Source organism: Vidua chalybeata, chromosome 7 (genome assembly GCF_026979565.1).
Source record: "Vidua chalybeata isolate OUT-0048 chromosome 7, bVidCha1 merged haplotype, whole genome shotgun sequence".
NCBI classification, from domain to species: domain Eukaryota; kingdom Metazoa; phylum Chordata; class Aves; order Passeriformes; family Viduidae; genus Vidua; species Vidua chalybeata.
Window position 1 is genome coordinate 5872366 of NC_071536.1, and position 27242 is coordinate 5899607.

At 38.1% G+C, this 27242-nt stretch overlaps 1 protein-coding gene across 2 annotated transcripts in view; it reads right to left on the reverse strand.

Annotated features, from left to right (window-relative positions):
- NCKAP1 (NCK associated protein 1) overlaps window positions 1-23875 on the reverse strand; it is a 58093-nt gene extending 34218 nt beyond the window's left edge. Inside the window, exons 1-6 of one of the 2 annotated variants that reach the window (XM_053947678.1) lie at window positions 23685-23875; window positions 11830-11940; window positions 2048-2134; window positions 1787-1843; window positions 631-773; window positions 454-544 (exon numbers count right to left, since the gene is read on the reverse strand). In XM_053947678.1, the coding sequence (XP_053803653.1) occupies window positions 454-544; window positions 631-773; window positions 1787-1843; window positions 2048-2134; window positions 11830-11940; window positions 23685-23792 (597 nt within the window). In that variant the 5' untranslated portion in view covers window positions 23793-23875. Of the gene's footprint in view, window positions 1-453; window positions 545-630; window positions 774-1786; window positions 1844-2047; window positions 2141-11829; window positions 11941-23684 lie in introns of both variants that reach the window. The other variant, XM_053947677.1, reaches the window with a different exon arrangement.
- Between the last annotated feature and the right edge of the window lie 3367 nt (window positions 23876-27242).

Sequence of the window (27242 nt, forward strand, 5' to 3'; positions counted from 1 at the left end):
CTACTGTTAAAGAGGCAGTGGTGATCTTTTGGACAATCCAAACCAAAGCACCTCAGGTTACAAAATAGAAATTCACATTCATCTAGGACAGCAATCCAGCAAAACAATCAACTTCACAGAAACAGTGTGGATCTCTTTAATTTCAAGCTACAAACTTACACAAAAGAAAGAAGTAGCTATTCTCAGATGATCCACAACTGATTTTTTATTAATTTCTAATCCTTAGTGAATAGAATGGCACCTTACTAACGGGTCTTATCATTCCTGTATTTCTGCAGGTTGTGCTTTTTAATAGGGTATCAATCCCCAGCCCTAGACATTCAATGTAAGCAGAAATCTCATGCGAAATTTATACCAAATGGCCTTCGACAAAACAAACTCTTGCATATTTACTTTTTGTCTTTGTTTCTCCCAATTAAGGTTACTGCATGCCTGTGAAAAGTAGTTACATACTTTACTGTGAGGTACAAATTCCTCCATCATTTTCTTTAAAGGATTTTCATAATCCACAATCATCTGGCCAAGGCGTGGATATTCTCTGTCACTAAAAGCAACAACAAACAATTCACTGAGGTGTAGCTGTTACTATCATTAACATTATACATGTCTTTTATACAATCAATTTTTTACCTTGCTCCATGTGTCATTTCATGGGCATAGTTATACAGTCCAATGATAGCCTTCCTTTCTTCAATTCGGGACAGCAGTATCATTAGAGTTGTGTAGGTTATAATCAAATCTAGGTAGTTCTTTGTTAAATCAAAGTTTACAGTCTAGAAATGAAAACCAGTAAATTATCATTTAAAAACTTACAGAAAAAAGTATAAAACATTTTTCCTTACATTTCCACCAATTTTCAGCATTTTTAAATACAGTGGGCTGTCTTTTGAACAAAGTTCTTGTTCTGGTGGCATGCAAATCTGTATAACCTTAATTCATTCATTTAGATTCTCAGAACTGTTTGCACTCATGAAGGCAAAGCATCCAAATAAATCCTTCCAGGTTTAAGTGTCACAGATTACCTGACAGATAGGAAACACTTCTCTTGTTACTAAGCAGTCAGCAGTGCCATGCCTATGAACTGTATTTTAGTAAAAGCCAAATGTGAAAGACTAGCACATATCCCACTGGTCTTGTAACATGATTCCACAGAATACACACCTGTTCCTTTTTCATATTATCAATCTAAGTTGGCCAAATTTAAAATAATGACAAAAACTAATAAGGTGACATTAAGAACATTAAGAAAGTTGAAACCAACAGGAAAAGGTGATGGAGATTTTCTTTTCTGGTTTTGGAGGCTTTTTTTCTATGTTTGTTTGGTGGTAGTTTTTTGTTTTGTTTTTTATTGTTGGGTTTTGTTGGATTTTTTGGTGGTTTTATTTTAAATATAAGACTTTTAGATGCTTTTGTAGTTGCTTTAGTCAACCCCAAAATTGACCTCCTCACATAGCTTAGGTGGATACCAGTAACAGTCTTCTCTTGTGAGTCTTACAAAGCATAAGCATACAGATGACTAGAAATTAATTTGCAGATGCAATAAATAAAAAATTACTGAAAAAATTTTATGTTTGGTAACAGTACTGTTACTACTGTCCATAAGAAGCCTACTAAGAAAGGTCTATCTCTCTATTATAAAAGTTAGAAATGTGAACCCTACGTTGTTTTTATTTCTCTTGCATTTATAACTGGAGATGTGATGTTTCTTGGACTAACAAAAGCAAGTCCTTTTACCCACAGGACTCTGAATGTAAACATTTTTGAAAGTTTAAACCTAGAAACTTACAATATCAAAGAAGACTTGGCAAACATCAATAGTGTTTAGCAGCTCACAGACATGGTCCTTGAAAAACAAAGGAATAACTTTAGTTTAAAAAGATATAATTAAATCACATTACTACAATTAGTGATGGAGCTTCATTTTTTTTTTTTTTTAATTTGAAGAGCAGATCTTCAAGTTCAGCTATTTCATTATACAGTGTTATTTCATGAATAAATTACAGAAACCTAATGTGACAGAACAACTTACACATTTGTAATACCTTACCTTAAATTCCATAACATCAACGAACGTGAAGTAGTATAATGCCAGGTTCTTCAAAATCTCTGATTTTTCCTTCTGGAGCTGAGCAAGCTGTTGCTAAAAGAGAAACATAAACATGCACACTGTTCTTAGAAGACTTGAGAAGACTGCTGAAAAGTAGTACCTGTGAAGCACAGAGAAACCGCCAGGCTATGCAAAGAAGCTGTAACATGGTTTTCTATGACTGAGGTTCTGTGTGTGTCAAATACACAGAGTTCTCAGCACTGACCATTTTAACAGCTGCCAACTACATTTTGAAGATAAAAGTTACATTAGTACACATTAGTACCAGAGTCGTATTGTTTAGCTCAGCTAGAGATGAAAATGGTAGTCAGGAGAAGTGTTATGTTATCACATATGTATAATTTGCAAAAGCAGAACAGTACATGAGCACAAATCAGTATGCCAAAACCAAAATAATTATGTTACTTGAGGTGGAAGAAAATAAGGTGGCAGGTTACAAACTTTACTACAGAAAAACATTATGCTTTTAAATTCTGAACTTACCAAAAAGAATATCCAGGCAAAGCCACGTTAAGCATGCAAAATAAAATGTAGATACAAACATAAAATACAGTAACGGTTCTTTGACCAGTTCCATATAAACACAATAATACATTCAAACAAAAGCAACAAAATAAGGAAACATAAAAGAAGCAAAACACTAGCATTAGACACTTGTGGATAAAATGGAAGAGGCAAACGTGAATACAAAGGTAAAATAATTCACATGGATTTCTTTTTTTATATATTTTAAACAGACAATGAAATACTATTTATTTTTAAAGATTTCCTGAAGGAACAAAACTGATCACTTAGACAATTAAGAACACAAAAAAGCAGCTGTTAGTGAACAGCCATTCTGTTTATTTATTTATGACAGTCTCACAGCACTGCAAGGATCCAAATATTTAACTGGCAATATCCAGCTACAAACTACATCTCCCTCCTGATAGAGGAATTGAAATGAGTTAAAGCAGTCACAATAGAAAATCATGCCCTCCAAAAATCTGCAAGATTTTAAATTAAAGATGATCATGTTAAATATCATCTTTTTCTCAACAAGAGCAATCAATTATAAGACAGATTAAAAAATTGCTTCGAATTGATTACCTTGTTTTCATAAGAGGTTAGAACTAAGTATGCTTCCTCAGCTCACTCTCTTTTATAAAGCTGTACTCTGTATTCTCAGTTTTATGTAAAGCATCAAAATTCCCCTAAATTGGTAAAACAAACTGCCTGGATCACAACTAGGTATCACATGTAAAATACATTTTGCTTCTCTCCTCTAAATTTTTTAGATGTGATGATGATTTTTTAGAAGTCTTGAGCCATAACGCTTTCATTATTGCCAAGGAAGACAGGAATAGACAGTTATGAGCAAATCAGAATGGCTACATTATAAACTACTCCTGCCTACTCTTAAACCATGGCCAAGGATTGGACTTTGAATGCCTGCCTATCTATTATTTAAGTATTTTTCACATAGGCATCAGCCGAGGCTTAATGGAAAGAGGTGCAAGTACATGTGTTTATTTTGTAACTTGTCCTGATAAATCTCATGCACCAGGAAAAAGGTTATTCCCATTTAATGTGCTGCTGTACAAAAATCTGTTTTCAAATCCCATGACTTGCATTTTGATCCTCAGCATGAGGATTCAAGCTGTAGTTTTTCCAGCATACAGCTTCAACTTCTTCGGGCTCAGAAAACGAAGCATGCATCATCACACACAGACTCCAGAGCTCCAGGATGTCTGTGCAGCTCCAGTACACCTTCAGACCAGCTTGTGCCTACACTTAGAACCACTCCAGAGGAAAATCTGCTTTTTCAGGACTTTTCAGTACTTTCAGGACTGCTCCATCAGTCAACAGCTCTTATACAATGAAAATTCAGTTAAGATGCGTGGTTTTAATTTTGTACCCTGGACCTAGCACTTCAAGCATTTCTTGAGTTTGTAGAAGACTAAGCAGAAATAGTTTTTTTCTGTGCAGCTAATACAAGTGAACCAGATGAATCTGAGAAGTCCTTTCAAAAATTTTCAGCAAGAGATGACAGGGTGTGATCCACAAGTAAGATTATTTCTAGTGCAGAGAAAAAACAAAACCAGAACTCACTATCACTGCACACCCCCCTAACATTTTTTCCACTGCAATCCTAAATCATAGTAAGCAAGGTGAAATGCTAAAGGAGACTCTCAAAATTATAGGTTGCTGTACACTACACCTATTTTTGGTATAACAAATAGCAACTGAATGGCCACTCCTGCAGGACATTCAATTTCAAGCCCCAACACGTGAAATGGGGAGATATGGCAAAAAGGGAGATGGTGCTGGGAAATACAATCACGAAAGGAATAATAAATTTCCAGAAATTCTGTGAAGCTGTATAGGGAGGTATTTGCCACACTCAGATAAGGATTATGGATTCATTGCTGTGCATTCTTACCTTGTTACCTATATTCCCAGAAATATTTACACAAAAGTGATGCTAAAACTTTCCTAGAGTTGAGATGATTATTCTTTGAACACTGAGTGTCAAAGGGGTCAGTAAACTTTTATTTAAAATAGTAGCACCAAAATAAAACAACATATAAACTGATTGTTATATCAGTATGGGGCAAATAGTTCAATTTATAGAGCACAGCCTGATCAGTGATGTTTAGAAGAACAGCTTACAAGCATGCAGTGTCTTGGATGTTTATTTGTTTTTTTATCATTCAAGAATGTGGGTGTAACTCTTTGCACAATCACAGCATTAAAACTTTCCATTACTAATTTCCTAACAGCTGTTTAGAAGTTGCTGGTGCTATACTGATTTGCTTTTGGTTTGAGGCTTTTTTCCTTAGCCTGCAATTCATTATTGAAAGTTTCTAATAACCAACAAAAGTCAGTATATCCTAAAAGAGGTTATACTGAAGAAATAACTCTTTAAACATCAAAATACTTTTATTTATCAAAATATTTTTACTATAGCTGACTATGCCTTGTAAACTGGTTAGCTGTAAGCGGTTTATTTATTCTTCGAGAATTTGAAGTACAAATTATACCAACAGTATTTTTGTTGAATGAGGTGAATTAGATTTAAGACCTATGAAAACCTGTAGAAATTTCAGCATAATATGGCAAGATAAAAAAACTCTCAAATAATTAATCTGAGATTATTTATTTTGTCTATGAACAAAATACCACATCTCTGATCATGTTTGAATATTATTTATAAATAAGAAAGAGCAAAGCTAAGACTTTGTGATATAATACCTACAGGAGAAGGAACTGACCTTTAACTTGTGCCTTTCCTTCTTTATATTAAATCACAAAGATCCTTACACAGTCAATTATATAAATAGAGAAAATACATTAGAAGAATAAAAAAAAACTGGAGAGTTCAAGACAGCCTCACTTAAAGCTTATATGAATGCCTCAGACAAAGGAGAAATGATGCAAGCCTGGTGTACTAATCATGTGAATAAATACCAATTTAATACAGTGGCTCACAAAAAATATGAGGCAACTAGAAGAGGTTGTTCAGAGAGTCTTATGAGTGTAAAAACAAATGGTACCCCTGTACCCTGTAATTTTTTATCAAGTTTATTTGACTGGTAGCAGCAGTACGTGAATAAATGCCTTATTTCATGATCTGGAAATAGACAGTATGAATTTTCTGCTTCTTATATCAGTGTGATATTTTTCCTGCAAGTCTGATCATTAAACACTTGTATTTGTTTTCTACAATCCATAAATATTACCATGTCCTCAGCAAAAATACCATCAACTCAGTCTTACCAGCTGGAATACAAGCCCCAAAAAGCAGTATTATAAATTCTGACTGTTACATTTCTGGAGAGAGGTAAATCATCACTGCCAGTATTCTTACTGTCATTTGTTGAACTCACTATGCTTATCACCTATAGAGTCTTTAGATGAACATTTGAAAAACTCAATTAATTTGAACAAAGTTCTGTGTCTACAAAATCTGTAGCAGAACAGCAGGGAAAGATAGAAGCATCTAATAAAATGAAAAAAAAAATAGTTTTAAATTCTGTAAATTAACTCTAGAATGATGGATGTGTCCTTGGTCTTCTTATTTCCAATTAAAAGCAGTTTCTGAAGTACTGTGCTGAATATAAAAAGATAAAATAGAATATTTAACATGTTTACTAACTAATGTATGTCTACCACAAGATCTAATTTAGTTTGTTTTCAAGTTTCTAGCACTAAGTTAACTGCTTTGAAAAGGAAACAGTAACCTGTGATGCTCCATAACTTTTACAGTTCTGAAGGAATTAATAAGGGCAGACAACTGGAGGAAGGCTTCTCTTCAAAAACTGATCTCCTTCTCAGCTGTAAGAAACAGTTTCCCCACTCTCTCACCTTCATTTACAATTTTTGCAGTATTTTTACAATTCATACAATTTTTTTTTTAATGCCATCTCAATGGGTTTGTTTGTTTCCTTGGTTTTTAAGGGTCAAGCTCTTAAATTGCCAATCATTAAAGCAAAGAGAGTTTTACTGGATAAAGGAGAGGGTAAAGTGTTACACACATTCACTCCTCTGCGGGTATTGCAGACACTATGAAGCAAGGAGCAAGTAAAATTGATTTACGTTGGCAAGTGACTTGTATGGATTTACATGACTTACAGCAGGGTTCTACAGTGATTTATTACAAATAATAATAAAAAACCACACTATTTGGATGTTATTCTATCTTTAATTCAGGCCCAGTCAAAGGTCAAACCAAGTAAATAAACTTTGTAGCTGACAGCACTTCCAATTTTGAAAAACTATGTTATGAAAATTCTGTTTGGTGAAACATTTTGAAGAGATTTCAGGATTTCACATGACCTCTTAGAATTGCTATGAAAAAAATGCTCACTCACAAATGACTGTTAGACTTAAAAACTTTATATACTGTATTCTGTTATACAGGATACATCATTTTAAGTCAGTCTTACATCTGTAACAACTGAAGACATCAGACACACTACTGCATACAAAACCAGAACAGTAAGCATGGTAGAACCAAAGCAAGGCATTAGCTGAACAATTTTAATTTTGAATTACTTTTTAGTAAAAATGTAGATTAAAATTTATTATTTGTAGATATTTTACATTTTCCTGTGAAATGAACTGTCATTAATATATTCTGTTCTCAAGCATAAGACATCTTAACTGTTCATAGAAAGCTGAACAGAGAATAATTGCTCATCATCTGACTTCACTCATGCAAGGGGAACATTCATAAACTAAACTGCTGCCTCAGTGACTTCAGGAAAATTTATCTCTTTTGCAGTCCTTTACCACTCTCAGCTCCCTGAGCAAGAGCAGAGGTGAAAAAGCAGCTGTGCATGGCACCCCCTTACCTGGAAAAGGTTTTAATCTTCATGGAAAAGGCCAGTTAAGTTTTATGGTGGAATTTGGGGAGTTGGGGTTTTTTTTGCTTAAGCAAGCTGGAAGTTATCTGGAAAGTAAAGGCTCCCATACAAGAGACATAACACCCCAGAAAGGTGGAGAAAAATATAATCATTTACTGAATATGGGGATAATTTAAGTTAGACTTAAGAAAACAGCTGTGATAGCTTTAATGACTACATAATTTCCTTAAAAATAAATTACTAGGGAAAAGGGATTACCAATACATGAGGCAGCAGAGCTGAGACTCCAAAGTTATTTTTCCAGAGATGACAGTTTCTAAATTATCTTCACTAGTGCTATGAAAATTACAGTACTAAATGCTTAATTAGAAACAAGCAAACAAATTACGTTTTCCTTGATGACCTGTAGCACTTGCAGGGCCAAAAGAAAAAAAAAAAATTTGAATCAGGTTATTATTTGTATTAAGTGTTCTGAAAAAGACTAATTACTGGAAGCACATATCACAAATTAAAAATCAAGTGTGAGTTTTAGTTTTTTTACTAGAAGAAAGCATTTAATAAAAGCATGCATTAATGACTTCTAATAAGCTTTAGCCAAGGAGGTTCAGACACTGTGTGCCCACACCACCTCTCTCACTTCCATCTAATGTGTATGTAACCAGCTTGTTGTGAAGTGAAGCTGTGAAAGACACAGGAGGCAAACCAAACACACACTGGGATCTAAAAGGGAAAAGGCAAAAATTCAAAAAGTAAAGTCAACTAATTCAAAACTATAGATCCTAACCCTGGTAGGCTGGAAATGCTCATACTGCTTGTCCTCTGCTCCCAAGAGATCTTATTTCCAGTCCCCACCGGCACAATACAGCAGAAAATTAGTCAGTACAAAACACAATTGGAATTTATATGAACACCACTGAGAACATACCTACTAGGTGATGAATACTAGCATTATCTGGAGAACAGATCTTTCCCTCACTAACCATCCAATTAGAAATTTCAAAGTGATGCTTCATTGGTCTGCTTTGTGCTAAGCAATGACTGAACACCAATTTTTCCAAAAGACATGTAAAAATATAAGTTTTTCTACAAAGAAGTTGCTGAGGAAGAAACCAAGAAAAAGATATGTTCAAGAAAGAAGACAGATATTCTCTCACTACTTGTTCTATGTGGTGTTTGGGAAAGCAGAAGCGGGGCTACAACTTCATCACACAAAGACATGGAGCTTTACCTGCACAGGCAGCAGATTTATCAAATCCTACTCAAAAGCTAAAATAAATTTCTGTCCTTTCTCTCTGCATCCCCAGTTCGCCATTGTGAAGTATTTTATTCTGGTTTTAAAAGGCATTAAGTATTAGCACTGACTGAGAACAGACCAACTTTTGGGTCCTACAACATTTTTTTTGAGTTCAGTATGCTCTCTTTCAATTTCTCTGTGACAAGAACCTCACATGTACCCCCTTGTAAGAGGATGAAATCTAAACAGCCATCAGAAAAATCAGGCTGCTTCTGCATCCCTTACTTTGGAACTTTCCTTCTGAAGCTAGGCCAGGAAATTTAGTAACAATAAATGCTACTCTGAGTCAATACAAGCACAATTAGGTCACACACCTGACCAAGAACAACGGTGCTAAAAAGTTTTTGGAAGCCATCTGCAGCTTAGAAGGCTTTTTCAAAGCAAATCTTGAGTCAATTTAAAATAATTATAAATAGTAAAGCTCCCCCAAACACAGAAGAAACTTTCCTTTCAAACAGGACTCTATGTATCTATCTTGTTTGTTTCTCACTTTCTGAATCCTTCAAATTTTTGCTTATATTTTTATTTTTGCTTATTCCTTCCTTCACAGGTTATTTCATACAGTGTGCAGCAATATTACCCTGGTGGCCTATTTCATTAACAGTCTAAAAGCCTGGTCTTCAAACTGCACAATTTCAAGGTCATGTGATTCACAATGGTACTGGAAAAGAAAGGGCAGGTGTAAGACATCACAAGAACTGCCCCCAAACAATGGAAGAGTTATGAACTGATAAGGTGCAGAGTTATCTATAATTAATCCTTTGGAAGATTAACTACTCCATTTAATTTTCCAGCCTGATTAGCAAGGATGCATCAGCCACTTCCCTGTTTTAACTGTGAAAGTCCACAAACTTTCACTCTCAGTACAATAGTGAAAACCAGCAACTATCAGACATTGCTCTGATGACTCAGCACGTCAAACACTGAAGGAGGAACAAAATCAGAACTCGGTTTTCCATGGATAAAAACATAAAAGATACCAATAGCAAACATAACAGAATTACTCCTTTCAACAGAATGAAAATTCATGCTTTTCAAGACCACCTGATTACAGCAAACACTGCTTATAGTCTTCAATAAAATGTGTCACTCATTTCTGAGACATAAAACACTGTAGATGACAATACCTGAGAAAAAACAGCTAAAATAGGTCAAAAAAAAATCGAAAAAGCTGGCACTACCTATTCTCTAAAACTGAATGCAAGCTTGTTCAGCACCATCACCTACTGACATGTTGAAAGCAAAGGTACACAGTGCTAGGCAGTAGCAACTGCTGCATTCCAACATACAAAATCCAATTCACCCTTCCTGAAAGAGTGTCCTGGAATTTTCACTGCAAAGAGGAAACACAACTTATGATTTCTTAGCTATTTCCACTGCAGTAATCCTTTGTGATATTTCTTTAACCAACGTGTCTCTGTTCCAATTAGCTTTTTGCCCTTTTAAATCTCTGATCACCCTTTTCTTTTTTTGGGAGTTACAACACTCTATGGGAAACATCTGCAAATAACTAAGAGAAATGCCATCAGCTCTGACTGCAGGACAGACACCCCAGCTGCCTATTGCTAGAGCATTTTAAAGTGTGCTTATACGTAAGGAGGGTAGGTTTTTGTCAACTCTGCTTAATGAACGCAGGCCTGGCTGGCTCATAGTAAATAAACACACAGCAATGACAAAACATTATGAGTGTGTCCTATTTTAGAAACTGTGATTGTCAAAATATAGCAAGTGTTCTTTGATCTCTTTCCATAAACTTCACAGCAACAAATCCTCAAATATCTATCATTACTTAGGCTCCAAATTCATAATCAACAACTGGATGACATTTCAAGCATACATGCAGCTGCAGTAAGTAAATTCTATGTACATTATCTTTTAATAGTTGATCTGCCCCCCAAGCTTAGAGAATATGGAAGCATTTACCAAACATGGTTTGACAGATTTACTATTTTTACATTATATGATAAGGAATTTCTATATTTGTTACTAACACAATCAAGTTCAATATAGAGATCAGCAATATTAAAGAGCACAAAGCATGTACAAGTTTTAAAGGGAAAAAGCAAATTGTTAATGAAATTGTTTCCTCCATAAGGTAAAGTTTTCTTCTGGTTTCTTTGAGTTTTTTCTCCATTGGTATTATTGGAGACATTACATACAAATTTGAGATGGCAATGTAATAGAAACTAATTACTCTCATTGCTATCATCACTATCATTCTGCAGAAACCTGAATGCTTAAAGCAAGCCTAAACCTCCCAAGCACACAGGCACGCACTTGCATTCAGGGAACATGCAAACCCAACACCTACCTCCACTCTCCACCTTTGGAAAGAAATATAAGCAGGTTAAACACACATCTGAAGGGCCCTTCTCTTTCAAATTGAAACAGGGGAACAAGTGTACATCACCTGCCAAAATGCCTGCCTCTAGCCTAACAATTACCGAAAAAAAGGCTTCAAAGCCAAATTCAGCAATACTGAGCCACTCAAAGGTAAAACATAATTTACTTCTGCAACTGAACTCACTATATGAGGAGGAAACAATTTTATTTCCGTATATTTGTACTTCACAATGTTTCTCCTTGTGTACTAAAGCATTCTTCACTCCCACAGGGACTGACTCCATAGGCAATGGTACCTGTAAAGCACAAACATTTCTTCCCACTTTGCAGACAGGAGTTTTTTTACTGATCTGCTTATTAGGACACATCACAAATAAAGTTATGCAACTTTCATCTTCTGCAATCAGTCTGGTCACCAGGAATTTCTCCTATTAAAGTAAGGCATTATTTTTCCAAGGATTTCTTCCCATTGACAATTCTTTGAAATGGCATAGAAGAGAGCAGGCAAAAAGAAAACCAGAAAGAGTCCTATCCTAACAAAACCCATCCAGAATTACAGTGTAATATTCTCTCCTTAAAGATAATTCCTTCTCAAGTATCCTGCCAGACATTTGAATCAACACCTGTATTCCAACTGCAACTGTCAGCATCAGATGCTTTATAAGAAAATGTAAACCTCTCAGATTGTGCTGAAAGGGTAGAGAGAAAAATAGTTATACAGCCATTTGATTACTTACGTTGTTGTTGCGTGTTTCTACTGCTGGAAACTTCCTGACTATGAATTTGACAGCAGATTCCAGGTTTTTGTCAATAAGATAGGATGGTTTGGCTTTGGGGTCACCACATGCCTATAAAAAAATACAATACAAAATGAAGTAGAAACACAATCATCCATGTAAAGTTAAGTGATAATTGCAAATCTGAAGACAAACTAGAAAGATTCCTCTTTTCGTTTGTTTGCTTTTAGTGAGCAGGTGATAAAATGAAAGGCAAAGTGCAGGGACTGTCACAGCTGAAATATGCAATGGGAAACAGTACAGAGATGCTCTTCTACTGAAAAAGATGCATGGAAGTATCAAAGCAGTTAGTGCAGAACAGCAGTGAGGGAAAAAACTCAGTCCTAAAAGAAAGAGAAAAAAAAAAGTTTCCTTTTAACACTATTCCTGGTTTGAGGTAGTATTGTATTCATCTGGAGTTAACAAACTGTTAGAAAACTCGATCATGTCATCATCTGTGGAGGACAGTGCTGGGCACATTCAGTGATTAAACTATCCTTTGTGAAACACCCCACCACCAATCTACATTTAATTTTTTTCCAGTTGTAACTGTAAGACAATTTTCCATCCCAAAATCAAACCACCAATATTTGCCTAACATACTCTATTCCCTTAAACTGAAGTTTTACTCATGTTCTTTATTCCTACAGCAGCATAGGCTGAGCTTTAAAAGCAGCAATCTGAAAGTATCACTAAATTTTGATGCAAAGTCACAGCTAAGTGTTAGGTCTCTTAAATTAAAACTTACATAGACAGGATCAGCACAGCTTCTCTGGACAGACACCTGAGGAAGCACCTCCTGTTGCCAGCTACAGTGCATGCTGCCAGACACTACTCTGCTACTCTGACTAGTGAGCCATGCCACACCACTTCAGTTGGAGTAACATACTAACAGCAGCGGTACTTACATGACAAAATATGCGCTCAAACTGTGTTTCTCTCAAATATTCATTTAGTTTTATTCTCCTCAGAGGGGTTTGCAAAGGAGCTTCACGTCTCATGCAAAACTAAATTACATGCTAGGCGTTTCTACACAACAGAGTGAACTCAAATGACAACTCATTTAAAAACCTTTCCACATTGATTTCTATGACCGAGTTGTGGACTGTAGAGACAGAAGTCATGGAGTATGAGACCGATTCTGAAAGCGGGCAAGCGGGCAAAGGGAAGGTGAAAAGCTTTGCAAACCTTCCAAACTTGTCCTTGCTGGGAAAGCAGTGTAATAAAAAGAGAGAAAAATTACATATAAACAAATTACTCTTAAATTCTCAAGTATTACATTTATGTGAACTAATACACTATTACCTACATCCAAGAGAACATTACAACCATCTATTACTCCAGTCAGCACACTTTCTACTTGATGTTGATTGTTCTAATACTCACAAACAACTTTACACTTACTTATTAAAATGTTACTATTGTGCAAAGCACTGTGAATATACTGAAACATGTAACTACTAATAGGACTTCCAAACTAAGTTCAGGTAGAGGGAAAAAAGTTAACAAACATCACATGCAACTACAGGGGAAAAAAGGAGAGAAACTCAGTGAAGTTTTACATACCTGAAAAAGAAACGGTAGCCAAGAAAAAAAAAACAAATAAAAGAGTCATTATTGAAAGTTTCTAAAACACCTACCAGTAGTACATGACCATCATGACGTATACTCATGTACTATTCTGATATCAAAACACTCATATTTGCTAAATTTCCCACAAAGGTACTAAACTTTATTACAGCATCATATCTATAAGAGGAATTTATAATGAAAATAAATTCAGCAACCTCCACAGTATGTTAGATATTAAATTGTTGCTTCAATCTCCTTAGAGGAGCAAACCACACATGTCAAAAAAGAGCTATTCTGTACGCACCTTAAAGTCTATGCAATTCAAAAGTGCAAACTATACTGTAAATAGGCATTAAATATTCAACATAGAGCTACAAATTTATGAAGTTTTAATTAACTCTGTGTAATGGGTGTCAGAACCTTTGTCAAATTATTTCAATTTGTAATTCTTGCCTCTAAACATGTAACTTTCTCTATTAGAAGGATTACTAAGAACACAAGTTAACTGACACATATTCTTGCCTGTGTACTGTTACTGCCCTGTTAAATTCCAGCATGGTTGCTGTTATATAGGAGACAAGAAATCTACCACTGTTGACTTCATAAATTTTTCAGTCTGAATTCACTCCTTCCACACACACTCCTTATTTTTGCTAGAAACAGATGTTTTCCTTCCTATAAATCAGCTCTTCAAAATGTTTACTAAAACTTGTGTTCTACCCCAGCCCTTACACAAACACTTACAAGGAAACAGAGATCTGAAAACATCAACATGTACATCCTCCTGTGCCTTCAGAAACTCAGCCCCCAGAAAAGACAAGTGCTCTCCTCAGTCTAACTGGCAAACCTCTCCATATATGTGAATATGCTCCTTCTTTGCTTCTCCCCATCATTTCTTAGCTGACATCACACTTGAAGCAACTGTAACTCTTCCTACTAATGAACTACTCTAGACTGATGGATAAATAAGAAAATTCCTGCAAGATGTTACAAGCATCCCTCACACACACCACAATTCCAGCTTCTAGAAAGCTGTACCAGCCCACCTAGACTGAACTGAAAGAGGACAAGAGATGTCACTGAACGAGTGGGGCAATGCATTTTCCTTCACTCTCCCATGCTCCACAGCAGCTCAGCTCCTTTCTAAGAACTGGTATTAACAGATCTAAGCTGTTGTTACATCAATAGTTTTCATCCATACAGTTACCTGCATTCAGTATCACAGGTAAAACAATCTCCATAAGTTAAACCTCTCCCAAAATGATGAAGACACTTCAAACTCCCCATAGTTTACTCTATAAAGCATAAAAGAATGAATATGCAAACTCCAATCCTAGCACTTTTGCACAAGCATGAAAGTGTGGTAAGACACAAACAGAATTTTGCTCTAAACAGAACAAAGACGTTGAGGGCAATAGGCTTAAAATGTAGGTAAGAAATATAGTTTTTGCTTTTTATAGTTGTATTAGCCAATACAAAATCCTTTGTGAGTACTGTAATGGGTAGGAACATTGTGGTAGAATACACAAAGGCCATTTGCCTATATACAGCTCTCCAGTATTCACATAGAATTCTGAGCACCAGCTAAAACCAGTAGTCCTTTCTCAGCCTCAGATATCACTTTTTTCCCCCCATGTGGGTTGCAACAACCATTCCTCAATTCATTTCTTATTAGGAAAAACCCCACAACTGAGAATTACTACAATTTTGAGCACTAAAAAGAAATTCACAAATTAAAAATGCTCTTACTAGTGCAGCATTCACAGTTCTGAAGCTATGAGATTCCAGCTGCTTCAGCCCCAAAATATTATACTCAAAGAATCTCCCAGCAGTCAACTCTGAATTCCTTTGTACATTACTGAACAGCTGATAAGCAGCTATGCTGAAAAAGATCATGCAAAGTTATGGTTAGAAACTAATCTACATAATTAAAAAAAAAAAATGGGTTCAGATGCTGGATTTCTTCAAGTTACACAGCATTTATTTCCTGCTATGATAAGCTCTGAACTAAGTCATTCTGTGTAACCACCAAGAAGAACAATATGACTTCTCTAGCTAAGAAGTTCACTATTCACAACACTGATTTGCTATCATATGCACAGTTACCAAGCTTCAGAGAGAGCAGACTACCTGCACTGTTTGCACATGTTTAGGCCACATGTTTTGAATTAAAGCAGCATTTTCCTATCTACCCTAGTGAGGTAAATAATTATATTATTATTACATAAAATTCAGATTCTCTTCCTCACTACAAGGTTCTTCAATACTAATTTCACTTTGAAAATTAAGAATATTACATATATCTATACTTTCTATGTTGCACTCATTCAGAAGCAGCCAACATGAAAACAGTCAACTAGAAAAATCTGTTTAAGGCCTACATCTAAGATAAGTGGCATCTAAACAGGAAAACAATCCAGTTCAACTGCCTTTGGCCCAGAATAAACCAATATTAATGTACTGCAAAGAGACCTTTTGCCCTAGTACTGTTACAGCTCTCACTGTAAAAATCTAAGTTTAACATTTTACTTCCGACTTGAGGGCAGAGGATGTTGAAGGAGAAGAAAAAACATCAATCAACAAAATGACTATATACATGCAGCTGAAGTGGCATGAATAAAAAAGGAAGTTTATGTTCAGGTACAATCACTGTCAGTAGTCAGTGCCCCAAACTTGCATTTAAAACCCCTGAACTTCACTCATGCCACTCATTCACATCAACCTGTTATGTGCCCTTGAATAAGAACACTGGGAAATATCACTGGAATTACATGGCTTAGCATGGTAAAAAAATAAAGTCTAAATATTTATTGTATTATGGAAAGGTGTATTATTTATTTTCTTTTGTTGTTGCTAAACCAAGCTATTCTAAATTAGCAGCGGGGCTGTCTCCCAGTAAAAGAGAAACAGGGTAATTTGAATTAAAAATTTTGTATTTTCATCCCCCAAACCTCCTATACCACCAGATTATCATAAACCATACTTTGCAGTAATTTAATGTATTTATTACTTCAAGAGATGTTGATTTGCTGCAGAGCTAAGATAAAACACTGCTAAGTGCAGCTCCACTTGACTGTGACAACATACACTGAAATAATCTCAGTCAACAAATCACTTCACCTTTAAGTTTCATTTACAAATGAACCTGCACTACAAAACTCTGTGAATTTAACAAGGAAATTGATGGAATTTCAACAACAGTAAAAACTGTGCCATTCCCCAAGGTAGTAACTTGGATCAGTAAATGGAAATACTTTCAGGACGCCTCAGACCCAAAAACAGGAAAAGCTCCTGTATGTCCCATTTACAGTTTACTACAGCACTTTTTTTTGACAGGCCAGAAAGGCAGCACAGTAAAACTGTTCTTCCCTTGGAAGAGCTCTTGGCATTAAAAGAATTCATGCTAAGACATATCTCTAAGTTTGCATGCCTGGTTTCCAGCTGTGCAGCCTGTAAATTAAACTAAATGTAACAGTCAAACATTCAAAGAAACGTTTTTACCATTAATAACATTTCTGTAGGATAAAACCTATTATATACTCTGTTTTTGCCATGCATTTAAAGCAATTAATATTATGAACTCATAATCTCTAATTCTGAAAAAGCAAAACTACTGAGAAGGAAAGAGAAGGGAATAAACAATAAAGAGCTGCTTTGAACAGTGGTTCACACTACATTTGCTTTAATACCTCTGATTAAGCCTACCACAACTGCTTGCCTGTATTTTAAATTGTGAAAGCTAAAGTTCATTATTAAACAGGCTGGTCCCAAATAAGTTTTGTGAATAAAGACTTGTCCCTTTTAAAGTCTTATCCAACAAGAAGCAAGAATTAGCTGGTTACACCTGGACAAATTATTATAGTTTAATATTTTTGATGGCTAAAATTTAACTGTCCTACACCAGCATAGCTAGGGTGACCTTGTACTAAGTAAATTACATTACTTATGCTTGTAGTTACATAAATTATGAAAGGTAAACCTGTATCTTGATACAAATTATGCTAATAGTTTCAACCAAGATCTGGAAGCAGAAGAAAGTCTCCATGTAACTACTTTATGAAGAGTCTCTAAAGGCCTTGGACATATCCAAAATATGGCACAAAGTTATTAGAAATTTAACAGCTGTTGCACTTTCTATTTACTAGGGATCCAAATCTGAAAAGATAATGTACCATCATATCAATTCAAAATGACAATTAAAGGTGTTACAATCAGTCCAGTATTTCCTAGATCTAAACAAGACATCTTCCCTGTGTTTACTCATTATTTGGCATGTGCTGACCCCAGGTATAGACCTTACTTTCAACCCTAGTGTATCGATACTCAGAAATTCAATTAAGTAAAATGTAAATTCATGTGAAATCAGAAGAAAAGGCTAGAAAGGAACACAAGAAATTGCCTACCTACCTCTCCTGGATCAACTGTATCTGTGTTGCTCCTGGAATATGTCTGCCAACTCTTTACTTACAAGTCTCTAACAGGCTACGTTCAAAAACATTCTCACAGTCTTTTCAAATATTCAATTCAGTTTTCCAATATTTAATTTAATCCATCACTTCTTAATCTCTGGTGGTCATACTGGATGGCACAAACTATTCCCCATCTCTCTACTTCAGTCCTAAATAGTTACAAATTTGTATTACTTATAAGCTGACTTGAAAAAACATTCCCATTTTTTTAATGGGTGCAATTTTCTGCACCACTTGTCCTTATTATTCTGCCCTGAACTTTGTCCATTTTGTCCACATCTTCCTTGAAAAGACTGGTCAATCAGATATGCTTTCAATGAATCTCAATGAAGGAGATGTAGAGCAAAAGAACTCCTTACTTTCCTTCAGACTATCTTGCTCACACATTCATATAACCTCATGTCATCCCTGACTTTTTGCAGCAAAACTTACACAGCTCATTTGCCCTAGGATGTCCCTAACCTTTCCCAGCTATTTTCTCCAGATTTGATATCTCATTACTTCTCATTCTGTCCTTTAAATTCCACTAAGCACAAAATAGCTTACAATCATACTTGCTCAGCCACCTCCAAGCCTGTTAGACCATACCTACAATTGCTAAGCTCAAGCTGAATTTCAATTAGATTCTGCAGCTTGTCCCAGTTTCCTACATATAAATATATTAAGCACACTGTAGGTGTGATCTAGGTTGTAGAATCAAAGAGTGACTGGAACCAGAGGTAACACACACCCCAACAAGACCCTGTTGATCCCCATTTGACAATGAGATCTTCACAATCATTCCCTAATACGGCGATCCATCTGCTTTCATCATCACAACTTCATCCACGCTGCACTTCCTTAGATTGTTCACGAGAACAATCACATGAGGTCACGTCAGCAGCCTTGCTAAGTCAACATGTAAAGTTATCTTCTAAGCTGTCCATACTAGACTGTCCCATCACCTTGTGAATGAATGAAATATACTGGGTTTGACACTGTCTGTACAGTGATAAATTCACATTGTCCTCTTGTGTTTGAAGCATCTGTTTAAGGCCTTGGTTCTACTAATCAAATATGGGGCAGGTGAAACGCAAAGGATAAAAAAAAGTAAGACAAGTTTCACTGCCACAAAACTTTTCCTCGATGTCGTTTATAAAATCTTAAGAAAAAGAAGCAAGGCAATGGGAAACCCTTGTCTATTCTGAACCTCAAATGGGAACTGTTATTACTTTTTAGGTCTATCTCCTCTGCTCACAACTTTAAAAATCTCTTGCAACTAAAACTGGATTTGGTTTTGTGTTAACACAAAATGAACAGTGATTGCAGGGGGCAAGGTAACTTGTATTTGTAAGCCAAGAAACAAGGCAAGATAATTCTGGGCATCTGTTCTCGACGCAAAAGGAAAAATTCAGCCTCTATATTTTTGGGACACTTTTATTTTATTACAAAGTCTTTCTGTTTCTTCACAAATTTAATTGCTTTTCTGAGTGAAAAATAATAAAATTATATGGTATCACCAGTAAAGTGTTTGCTTCCTGAGCAAAGGATTTTTTTTTAATTGCCATCACTGTGAGTTTGTTTGGGCCTTACTCCTTTGCTTATCAATAGGTATTATAAGCCATTCCTCCAAGATCACAGACACAAACATATATTGCCATTTTAACCTTTAAAGAACTGCTGACATCTGTGGAAGCAATACTGCCCCACCCTGGGACACTTGCAGTGACCTGAAGGCATTACCTGACATTATCTGTTCAGCACCAACCTTACAATTCAAAACTAAATTATTGGTGAGCTTTTCCTCTCAGCTCAAAGGTCTGCACTCCAGCACAGAGCTCTGTGTCCAAAGGGTGATCTAATCCTACACCATTCCAAACTGCAGATTGGAAACTTCCCCATGGTCTTTCAGTCACCTAAAATCTCTTCCACTGTTTCCTGAAGAACTGCTCAAGTCCCTAAGCAAAACTGTACACTTTATCAACTGGTTCTACTAATAAAACAATAAACTAGCTTTTACAACTTCTAAATTCAAGTAGTAACATCCTCAATATAGGTAAAAATCCAGTATTTCCACTACTACCTTTAAAGAAAATATAAAGTCAGCTAAAGCCTCTGCAAACAATTAAGTTCCTCATCTATGACTTCAGTTTGATCATGCAGTTCACATCTAAGAGTTGGTTTAAGATCCTCATTTTTCAGATACTATGTAATCAAGTTGGGAAACTCAAAAGAATTTGTTTTGTTAATAACATTTAAAAAACGTCTTGTGAACAAATGTAAAACCTATACTGTGAAGAACGACAGAACACTGCTAGCAAAGCAATTCATGCTAAATAACAGACTCATCATGTTTGATTAACATATACTCTAAATAATTCAAAACTTTAACTTCCATCCCTAGCAGTCCTGTTGACTGTAGTAGTACACTTCAACACCCCTTTGATTGCACCTAAATCTCTACTTCAGGTATTTCAAGATCAAATCTCTTACTGTAAACACATCCTGGTATCCAAGGGCTTTATAAACAAACAAAAGACAGGCCCACAAAAAATATTATTCTCTGCTGCCACCACTCTCAAACAAAACAGTTGACAGTAATGGCAGCACAAAGCTTACCAACATAAGACTTGGTCTGCTCTGGAACGTAATAATGAAATCCAAGCTTCACCTGAGCCAGGATGGCATGAAAAAACCCTGCTGTCTTTGATTTACACAGGTGTAGCTGTAGGCAAGTAATGACAAAAGTTACAGGGTAGACAATAACCTAGATAACCATGGATAAATTCTTAAAAAACAGGAGGAACAAACCAAGAGAGAAATCACAAGCGTAAGAGTTCCAAGTTCATTACTAATACTGGTCCCAGTGCAAAAGACAGCTGAAAACAGCAGGCAAAGAGCCATCCTTCAAAATAACAACAGCAACAAAAAATCCACCTCCTTAAAGGGTGCAAATATAAGTTCTGTCTCATCATCCACTATTTCCTTAAGTAACTTCACTTTTCCTAATTTCTATGTCAGTTTTAGAGGCAAAAAACCAGTTAGATACTCTGTTTTAAAAACAACAAACTTTTAACTGTTTCAAAAGACAGCAGCAGCACAGAAGGTCAGTAAACAGGAAACTATGAACAATTATCAGCTATAAGCACAACAGCGACAAAACTGAAATTTGTATAGGAAGATGAAACAAAGAATCATTGTTTCTAACTGCTTTTAACAACTTCTGTGATTCTTTGGGAAGTAAAACTTTCCTGCTTTGTTTCTAACAGTTGAGGAAATTCTTAATCCTCGAAAATCTGCACTCTCTAGACAGCATCTAGAGCAATCTCTACTGCTGCTACACACATTTCAAGCTCTCACTTCCTCTTATTAAAAAAAGTCTTAACCATTTCCTTTAACCACAAACCCACATATTGTGTGGTTTTCTAGTACTGTGAGTTTCGGTATCATCTTCAACAGAGCTATGACAGAATCTTAAACAGCAGTTTTGGAATTGACACCTTAGAGGCAGGAGAAAAAAAAAGTAAACAGAACTAAAGTGTTCCAAGCAGTCAGTGATGCTGCAGCTGGGCTGAAGAGAGACTCACAATAAAATACAATAACCAATCCCAAGACTTCTGGGCTCACCCTCTGAGCTGGCCAGTTCCCCCTGTCAAGCAGTACTGACTGCAGCTGAAGAAAACTACTATTTGAATTCACAAATCTCTACATGAATACACAAGAGTTGTGCCTGGGACATCTCCACATTTGCAAAACTATACATGACACAATAATCAAGCCACTTGGTCATGCCTACTGTCTCTCTGTATGCAAGACCTAGCAATTTTGGACTTGGTTCTTGGCATTTGCAGGAAAAAATGGTGTCACCCCCAGTGCTGATGCTCCCCTACAGAGCGCCTGTCCATCTGCATCACTTCCTAAACATGAGACCAGCAGAGCTACCTCCATATGGGCCAGCAGGCTCAGGACTCTGCCATCCAAACATGCCAAGGAGAAACATGTCTGTAGGCACTGGAGCATTTAACAGGAGTAAATGTCCCTGTATCAGAACACTGGGAATGAAAACAGAGCCCAGACTCAATAGCTAAGGCAGAGCTATCAAAGCAAGGTTTAATTTCTCCAGTTCTGTTTCCTGCCCCACACAGCAGGGCTGTGCTCAAGAGAAATTCCCCTTGCTCATTTTTCACCTGGGATATTTATCTCAAAGTGCAGCAAGCATGCACACAAACAGCTTCCTCATTTTGATGGTTTTCCCCACAAATTGTGGATTGTTGTTTGTTAGAAGTGCAATTATATTGCTACCATTATTTAACTGAAGGGATTTTCCAATGTACAAAACTACAGCCTAAAAGGAACCTTTCAGAAAGACAGGGATTTGCAATCATCTAGTCAGAATGCCTGATTTATGTCAGTTTCTACAAATCATCAGAAGAATATTTGTAGAAACACTCAAGTGCACATCAAATAGTGAAAGGGCTTTGGATGAACGCTGACTTTTAATTACTTCAAACACTTCGTTTGTTGGGGTTTTTTCCCTGAAAAAAAAACCTTAATTAAAATCAACATTGCACTTGATAGTCCTTACTTCTTTTGGTAGTTTTTACTTCTTCTGGTAGTTTTTACTTCTTCCCGTATGAGAAAGAAACTTTGACAAAACACATCCTTTACCTCAGATCAGTCAGGCAGGGTCACTCCTGACAGAAACCTGGGTTCAGAAGTCAGAGGACCAAGTAAGCACCTAGAACTCTCAAACTCCCTTTGCCATTGAAGCTGAACCCAGCATGGGAACAGCACTGAAATTTTAATGTGCTGAACCCACAAAGATGTACTTGCCGCTCAAAGGTAATAACTAGCATTTTCTTTGAAATAAGAAAAACTTCTCAAATAAGTGTGTTTAAGGCAAAGCAATAAAATCCTAACGAGTATTCATTACTGGAAGTGGGTTGAGGGGCCATACACTTTCAGACGGTCTATCACTCATTAGGAAAACGAAGCTGGGAAGGATACAAGCACCCAGCGCAGGGGTTGGAACTAGATGATCTTCAAGGTCCCCTTCCAACCCAAATACCTTATGATTCCGCGGCCATGAACTACGTTCTTTCCTACAGCAAAGCACAACGATTGCCTCCAGAAGAGAAATTAACCGAGCACCGAAGAATTTAACCGAGAAATTAACCGAAGGCGTGACCTATCCTTCGCTCAACACCCAGACCTACAGCTTCCTGCACCGCCGAGCCACCTCACCCAGGCCAACACCGATCCACTCCCCTCGGCAGCCGGGGAGCTGCTCCAGCACCCCCGGCAGCTCCATCTCACGCCGAGAGCTGCTAAGCAACCGCGCGCCTCGAACTTATCGAAATTAAACTTACTAATTTTACCCCAAGCCCCTTTTTCCGTTCGGTAGCGACAGGTTTTGGCGTGGGAAAAGCCCCGCGGCGCTGCCCACTCGCGGCTCGTGTGAGTCACGCACGGCAGCGGGGCGGCAGCGGCTCCGGGGGCTGCGCCGGGCCCAGGCCCCGCTCCTGCGGGCGCCGCCAGGATCGGCCCGGCCTCCTCCATTCCTTCATCCTCCTCTCCCGGTATCGATGCGGCGGCCGCACCGAAGCCCCGGGCCCCCCTTCCCGGGCCGGGCGGCGGCGGCGCGGCTCCCGCCCAGCCTCCCGGGCCCCGCCGCTAGGCCGCGGCGCAGCCGGCACAGCCGCAAGCCCAGCGGAGCGCCAGCCCGAGCGGCGCTGAGGATCGCGCCGGGGCGGCTCCCCGTCCACCCCCCCCCCCCTCGGCCGGGGCCCCCCGCACCTTCTTGATGTTGTAGAGCCGGGTGAGCATGCCGACGCCGCGGTCGTTAAGGATGGTGAGCTTCTCCGCCAGCTTCTGCTGGCTGGGCTGCAGAACGGACCGCGACATCCTGGCCCTCCGGTGCCCGCACCGCCGCTCACAGCCCCGCGGCCGCCGGCCTGGCCCGGCGCGGCGCTCCCTGTCCGCCCGGCCCGGCGCTCGGTGCCTCCGCGGGGCGTGGGCACGGGTCACGTGGGGCGGCGCTCGGGCGCCCCCGGCGGGCGGGCGGCGGAAGCGCCGAGCTGTGCCCGCGGGTCGGGCCCGTGAGGGGGCTGCGGGCAGAGCCCCGAGGTGCGCCGCGGAGCGGTGAAGAACGCCCCTTCTTCTGCAAGGTTTACACCGAATAAAGTTATGGATGCCTCATCCACGGAGGCACTGGCTGGATGGAGCTTCGAGCAAGCTGGTCTAGTGGAAGCTGTCCCTGTCCCTGGCATGGATTTGGAACAAAATGGTCTTTATAACCCCTTCCAAACCAAACCATTCTGTGAGGCTATGAACGCCCCGTTTTGTTTTGTTTTGTTTTTTTACTTCATCAAGTTCACCTTTTAATTTAATCGACTCCATTTTTTTACTTAAAACAATGAAAGTCCTGCGCATTGGGGGGGGAGCCAGTCTCCTCTGCCATGCCAGTGAGAGGATGAGTGGAAATGGCCTTAAGCCGAGACAGGGAGTATTCAGATTAGACATTAGCGAACTTTTTTCACTGTTCAGGTGGTCAGGCATTGGAATAGGTTGCTCAGGGAGGTGGTGGAGTCACCACGCCTGGAGATGTTTAAGAGGCATCTGGATCTGGCACTGGATGATGTGGTTTAGGAGTTACAGTTGCAGTGCTGGATTGACAGCTGGACTGGATCACATTAAAGGTCTACTCCAACCTTGATGATTCTATGATTTTTTAAAAACCAGGGCCCAGCAGAACACTGCACAGAGTAATACTGACATACTGTCCCTGCTGGTGACCCTTGTTTTCTCAGGGCAATTCCACCAGCACCAGAGCATCACACCTGCCCTGGGAAGTGGGAAGAACCCGGGGATACCTGTGGAAGTGCTACCTGCAGCCCCTCTGCCCCACTCATGAGGCTGACACCATCCCCCTAAGCTGTTGTTCCAGACCAATGTACAGCAAATTCTGAGAAACAGCATATCACCAACTAGATGAGTCACATCACTGCTGCTTTCTTTTTTCCACTTGAAGCCACAGAAATTAAAAGCATATATTTTTAAGGAATGGTGAGATTTCTGTGCTGTGAATATCAACAACAGACCTCCAGGAGACCATCCCTTGTTGTGATGTCTCTGGGAGATGATTTCAGCGCTGAGAGGCCAGCACAGCCAGCTGGGATGCAGGAATCCCCAGACTAGGGAATGAGAGACAGGCTTAAGAATTAACCTTCTAATCTATTTTTTTATAGTGGCACCACCATCTGTGCCTTTTTTTTGCCTATTAATACTTGTATTTAATATTCAGTTCACATTTTTGCATTAGAAATCCAAATCAGACTCCATCTTTCAGAGATTTTAAACTAATCTATTTTAGAAAGCATAGAAATTAATGTCAGAAGCCTGAATGTACTTAAATTGTTACCAACTGACCTCTCTCTTCACTTTAGCAATTACAAGACAATTTATGATTTGATTAAAACTAGGAAGCAAGAACCTAGAGTTCCAATCTGGAGTCTGCTATTGATTCATCCATTGGCCTTTATCAGATGATTTCATTTCTTAGCTTTGTGTCCAAAATTCAGGAGTACCTAGCAACAGTGTTGTAAAGATTAATCAGGTTAGACCTGTTAGACCTGACTTTTCATTACTGGAGTCTATGGAAAACATCAGAAATATTCAAACTGCTATTTAAATTTATAAAGCATAAAATGCTATGTGATTTAACTATATATCTATAGTAATATTTTATACAAAGCATCTGCCTTCCATTATAAATTATTTTTTAAGGTATCAAATGTAATATTTCTACTTGAAACAAAGATGTTTCTCATGTAGTTGCACTGCAAAATAAGAATCATAGAATAGTTCGGGCTGGAAGGGACCTTAAAGATGATCTCATTCCAAACCCCTGCCATGGGCAGGGACACCTTCCACTAGACCAGGAACTCTGTTCAACCTGGCCTTGAACACTTCCAGGGATGAGGAATCCACAGCCTCTCTGAACAGCCTGTTCCAGTGCCTCACCACTTCCACGTTAAAGAATTCCCCTCTAATATTTGATCTAAACTTATCCTCCTTCACCTTAAAGCCATTTAAGAACAAATACTACTACTTTTTTTGTTCCTCACCTACACACCTACAGCTAACACAAAAGTATCTAATTTTTACTTTCATATTGAATTATTTTTTAGCCATATTAGATGTTCTAGAAGTTTCAAACAGTAATAATCACAGAATTTGTAACTTATGTACAGCCAAGCAAGTGGAATGACGTCACCAAGCCAATTCATTGGTTTTGGGTGTTGTATATGTGTGTTATCAGGATTACCACTGTAATGTGTTTACACACAGTCTTTTAACAAAGCTCTTGGTCAATGTATGTACTAAAGCACTCCACAATTTTGTCACCAATTTTAATGATGACAGTATTAAGCCCATGTTGTCATACTACTTTTGCGGCAACTTCAGTTTTGGGTGAAGCTCAGCTCTGGTCCTTTTAAAGTCAATTCTCTATTCAGTACAGAGTTTAATTTGCTAATCACTATAGGACTTTCAGACAGTAATGAAAATAATAAAATTATTTGGGTTGGAAGGGACCTTAAAGATCATCATATTCCAAACCCCTGCCATGGGCAGGAAGCACCTTCTACTAGAAGAGGTTGCTCAGAGCTCCATCCAGCCTGGCCTTGAACACCCTAGGGATGGGGCATCCACAGCTTCTCTGGGCAGCCTGAGCAAGTGCCTCACCACCCTCACACTACAGAATTTCTTACATATCTAATCTAAATTTCCTTTGTTTCAGTTTGAACCCATTCCCTCTTGTCCTATCACTACAGCTCCTGAGGCAGAGGCTTTCTCCAGCTTCCCTGTAGACCCTTCAGATACTGAAGGCTGCTACAAGGTCTCTGTGCAACCTTCTCTTCTCCACGCTGAACAGCACACAGGGATTTATACTTTCCTAGCACTGCTATTTTAAAATCCATAGTGGGCAATTTACTACTGCAGAGTAGGTCACATTGCCACATCAATCTTTGCTACACTTAAAACTTACATCTCTGTAGTAGTATTTGTACTTTTTTTCTTGCCTCTTTGTTTTTTCCTTAGTTCAACTTCTGGCTTGGATTTTCATGTGAAAGAGCCATGTGCTGGCCAGGATTTTCAGTGAAAAGGCAGTCACATCAACTGCATTCTCCATGAGCAAACTAGCACAGCCCACTGCATGACTTCTTCCCCTTTGGACAACAGAAGTCCAAAAAAACAATTTTACATACTTGTCTTGTTCACTATTTCATTTTCAGGTAGAAAATGTTCAAAACAGGAAGACAAACTAACAGACCAGAATTTTTAAATGGCCAC